This window comes from Aplysia californica, unplaced genomic scaffold, assembly GCF_000002075.1.
Source record: "Aplysia californica isolate F4 #8 unplaced genomic scaffold, AplCal3.0 scaffold01363, whole genome shotgun sequence".
Lineage (NCBI taxonomy): Eukaryota > Metazoa > Mollusca > Gastropoda > Aplysiida > Aplysiidae > Aplysia > Aplysia californica.
This window is the reverse complement of record NW_004798633.1, coordinates 8,148-11,989: the sequence shown is the minus strand read 5'-3', so window position 1 is coordinate 11,989 and position 3,842 is coordinate 8,148. Positions and strand designations below refer to the sequence as shown.

The 3,842-nt window shown below is 46.0% G+C and overlaps 1 protein-coding gene across 1 annotated transcript in view; it reads left to right on the top strand.

The window, feature by feature from the left end:
- LOC101859378 (kinesin-like protein KIF14) overlaps nt 1-3,842 on the top strand; it is a gene marked incomplete at its 3' end in the record, with an annotated part of 30,393 nt that overhangs the window by 18,413 nt on the left and 8,138 nt on the right. The window contains 3 exon segments of the mRNA XM_013090608.2: nt 995-1,111; nt 1,698-1,819; nt 3,493-3,665. Coding sequence (XP_012946062.2) covers nt 995-1,111; nt 1,698-1,819; nt 3,493-3,665 — 412 coding nt within the window.

Here is a 3,842-nt window from a genome sequence, read left to right as displayed (position 1 = left end):
TCACTCAGACAAAGGTAAACGCCATAGTGCTCACTCAGACAAAGGTAAACGCCACAGCGCTCACTCAGACAAAGGTAAACACCACAGTGCTCACTCAGACAAAGGTAAACGCCATAGTGCTCACTCAGACAAAGGTAAACGCCACAGCGCTCACTCAGACAAAGGTAAACGCCATAGTGCTCACTCAGACAAAGGTACTCTCTGTGTATCTGGGCTTTGCTGAAGTTATTCGTGAGTGAGTTTTTATTGTGTTTGACATTTTTTAATGTACATGTTGTCATCACCAGGCTCATTGTGTCACTTTTTTTTCCCATAGAAATTTGTTTTCCTTGCTGGGGTCATGATTGTTGTAAAGGTTAATGATAGTTGTAAAGGTTAATGATAGTTGTAAAGGTTAATGATAGTTGTTAAGGTTAATGATAGTTGTTAAGGGTAATGGTAGTTGTAAAGGTTAATGATAGTTGTAAAGGGTCATGATAGTTGTAAAGGGTACTGATAGTTGTAAAGGGTACTGGTAGTTGTAAAGGGTCATGGTAGTTGTAAAGGGTCATGGTAGTTGTAAAGGGGAATGATAGGGTAAAGGGTACTGATAGGGTAAAGCACATAGAGCATGCGGTAGACTGGTGATGTGTGCTGTATAAACATACACAATATGTGCTCTATTATACACCTGTCAAGTAATTTTCAAATGTGATATCTCTTTGAGCATTTTTTAGAAAATGAAAGCGCGGAGCATAAGTGCTATTCATTATTATCATTGTAATTATTATTGTTGTTATGATTATTATTGTTGTTATTTTTATTGTTGTTATGATTATTATCATTGTTATTATTACTGTTGTTATGGTTATTACTGTTGTTATGATTATTATTGTTGTTATGATTATCATTGCTGTTGTAATGGAGAAAGTAGCCAAAGAAGTCCCCCAGCATTGACTCACACACCACCCATGTTCTGTTCCCGTGTTGCCCTGACTGTGTCGGGCGCGCGCAGACGGAGAGCATCGAGGGCCAGGAGCACGACCACAGCGTCAACAGCAAGATCAACCTGGTCGACCTGGCAGGCAGCGAGCGGCAGTCCCTGGCGAACACCTCGGGGGAGAGGCTACGGGTACGTGTGGGCACTGGGGGGTTCGTGTTTTATGTACGGGTCACTGGTCAGTCTGTTGTGTTGTGTTGTGTGGGTGGTTGGCGGGTGCACTGGGGGGTCCGTGTTTTATGTACGGGTCACTTGTCAGTCTGTTGTGTTGTGTCGTGTTGTGTGGGTGGTTGGCGCACTGCGGGGGGTCCGTGTTTTATGTACGGGTCACTGGTCAGTCTGTTGTGTTGTGTTGTGTGGGTGGTTGCAGGTGCTGAGGTGTGGTTTGCTCCTTCTTTCCTATCAAACATCTATCTTCCTTATCTCTTCTCCTTCTTTTTTGTGTTTGTTACTCTCTTGTATCACCTCTATTCTTCAGCGCTTATATGACCTTATTGTGTTTCAAGTGCTGTAAAACTGTTTCTAAAACTGTGTTGTGGTGTGTTATTTTGTGTTGTGTCGTGTTGTGGTGTGTTGTGCTGTGTTGTGTTCTGCTCTCTGCCATGACTCTGTGTCATTTCTTCACCGACTGTAGTTCCGTCCTGTCTGCTGTTGTGTGGTGCTGCGTTGTCATGTTGCTGTTGTCCTCTCTAAATGTTTTTTTCTCCGTCACTTCCAGGAGGGAGCTAACATCAACAAGTCGCTGTTGACCTTGGGCAAGGTCATCTCCCTGCTGTCGGAGAGATCGGTGACCAAGAAGCGGAAAATCTTCATCCCCTACAGGGACTCGGTGCTCACATGGTGCAGAAATCTATCTCACTGTCTGTCTCACTGTCTGTCTCTGTCTCACTGTCTGTCTCTGTCTCACTGTCTGTCTCTGTCTCTCTGTCCCACCGTCTGTCTCTGTCTCACTGTCTGTCTCTGTCTCTCTGTCTCACTGTCTGTCTCTGTCTCACTGTCTGTCTCTGTCTCACTGTCTGTCTCTGTCTCACTGTCTGTCTCTGTCTCATTTTGTCTCATTGTCTGTCTCTCATCAATGCTTCTGTCTCACGCCACTGTCTTTCTCACTGTCTCTGTCTCAATGTCTGTCTCTCTGTCTCTGTCTCAATGTCTATCTCACTGTCTCTGTCTCAATGTCTGTCTCTCTGTCTCTGTCTTTGTCTCACTGTCTCTGTCTCTGTCTCAATGTCTGTCTCTGTCTTTGTCTCACTGGCTCTATCTCAATTTCTGTCTCTCTGTCTCTGTCTGTCTCTGTCTCACTGTCTCTGTCTCACTGGCTCTGTCTCACTGGCTCTGTCTCACTGGCTCTGTCTCAATGTCTGTCTCTCTATTACAGTCTCTGTCTCAATGTCTGTCTCTCTATTACAATCTGTGTCTCAATGTCTGTCTCTGTCTCTGTCTTTGTCTCACAGTCTCTGTCTCACCGTTCAGACTTTCCTTCTACTTCACAAAGTGTTCCTTGGGTGTCCCCCCCCATTTCAGAAGATAAAACAAAGGAACAGTTTCTCTCTGGGTCCTGATGTCTCTCTCTCCAGTTACTATTTCTAATTTTCAACACGTTCCACATTTGACCAATATTGGTCACACGTGATTTGAAAAGAGATCTTCTAGTAAAATGGTAACCCTTACCTCAGTGGGCTTGTCGCGCCCTCACTTCCCTCTAGTCCCGGTCATACTGGAGTCCTTGACCTCCTCCGGCACGGCCTATATACTGACTGTGTCATACTGGAGTCCTTGACCTCCTCCGGCACGGCCTATATATTGATTGTGTCATACTGGAGTCCTTGACCTCCTCCGGCACGGCCTATATATTGACTGTGTCATACTGGAGTCCTTGACCTCCTCCGGCACGGCCTATATACTGACTGTGTCTGCGATTATTTGCGGAACAAAAAATGTCTGTGCTGCTTTTGTCTGAAGCTTTAGAAGATAAGGCAGAAGTTTTTCAGGGGGCCACGGCCAACGTCTGCCAGACAAACGACACGTGTGTATAGAGCAGTGGGAAAACTGAACATTTTGTTTGTCATAGGATGTCTCCTTGTTCATGCTCTGTGTGTGTGTGTGTGTGTGTGTGTGTGGAGGGTGGCTGGTGGGTGCTCTAATGTGTTCTTTCCACTTTGACGTCAGGGTTACTGTCACTCTCAGAGCTGCCAGGCTTCACGTAGAAAACATATGTAATGTATTGCTGAGGGTCGGAGTATGGAAGTCAGTCCAAGACGGCCGTGTGTGTGTATTTGTGTGTGTATTATGTATGTATATACATATCTGTGTATATGTGTGTCCCCCCGGGCTACTAAAGGAGTCGCTGGGAGGTAACTCTAAGACGGCCATGTGTGTGTGTGTGTGTGTGTGTATATGTATATGTGTGTGTGTGTATATCTGTATACATATATGTATATGTTACAGGCTGCTAAAAGAGTCTCTAGGAGGTAACTCTAAGACAGCCATGTGTGTGTGTGTATGTGTCCCCCCAGGCTACTAAAAGAGTCACTGGGCGGTAACTCTAAGACGGCCATGATCGCCACCGTGTCCCCGGCCAGCCAACACGTAGAGGAGACACTCAGCACACTACGCTACGCACAGCAGGCGCGCTCCATCGTCAACGTGGTGCGCATCAATGAGGACCCCAAGGCCAAGATCATCCGCCGTGAGTGCACACTGTCTCTTCTCACTTCCTTCGCAACTCTCTTCCTGGCAGTTCGCGTTTAGTTTTGTTTTAGTAGATGAGTTTTTACGGCGCTCGCAACTGCATCAGGTCATATGAGCACCAAGGGGTGGATGTCAACAGAGAAGTCCTTACAGGGAATCAGACTTACTCTGCTCA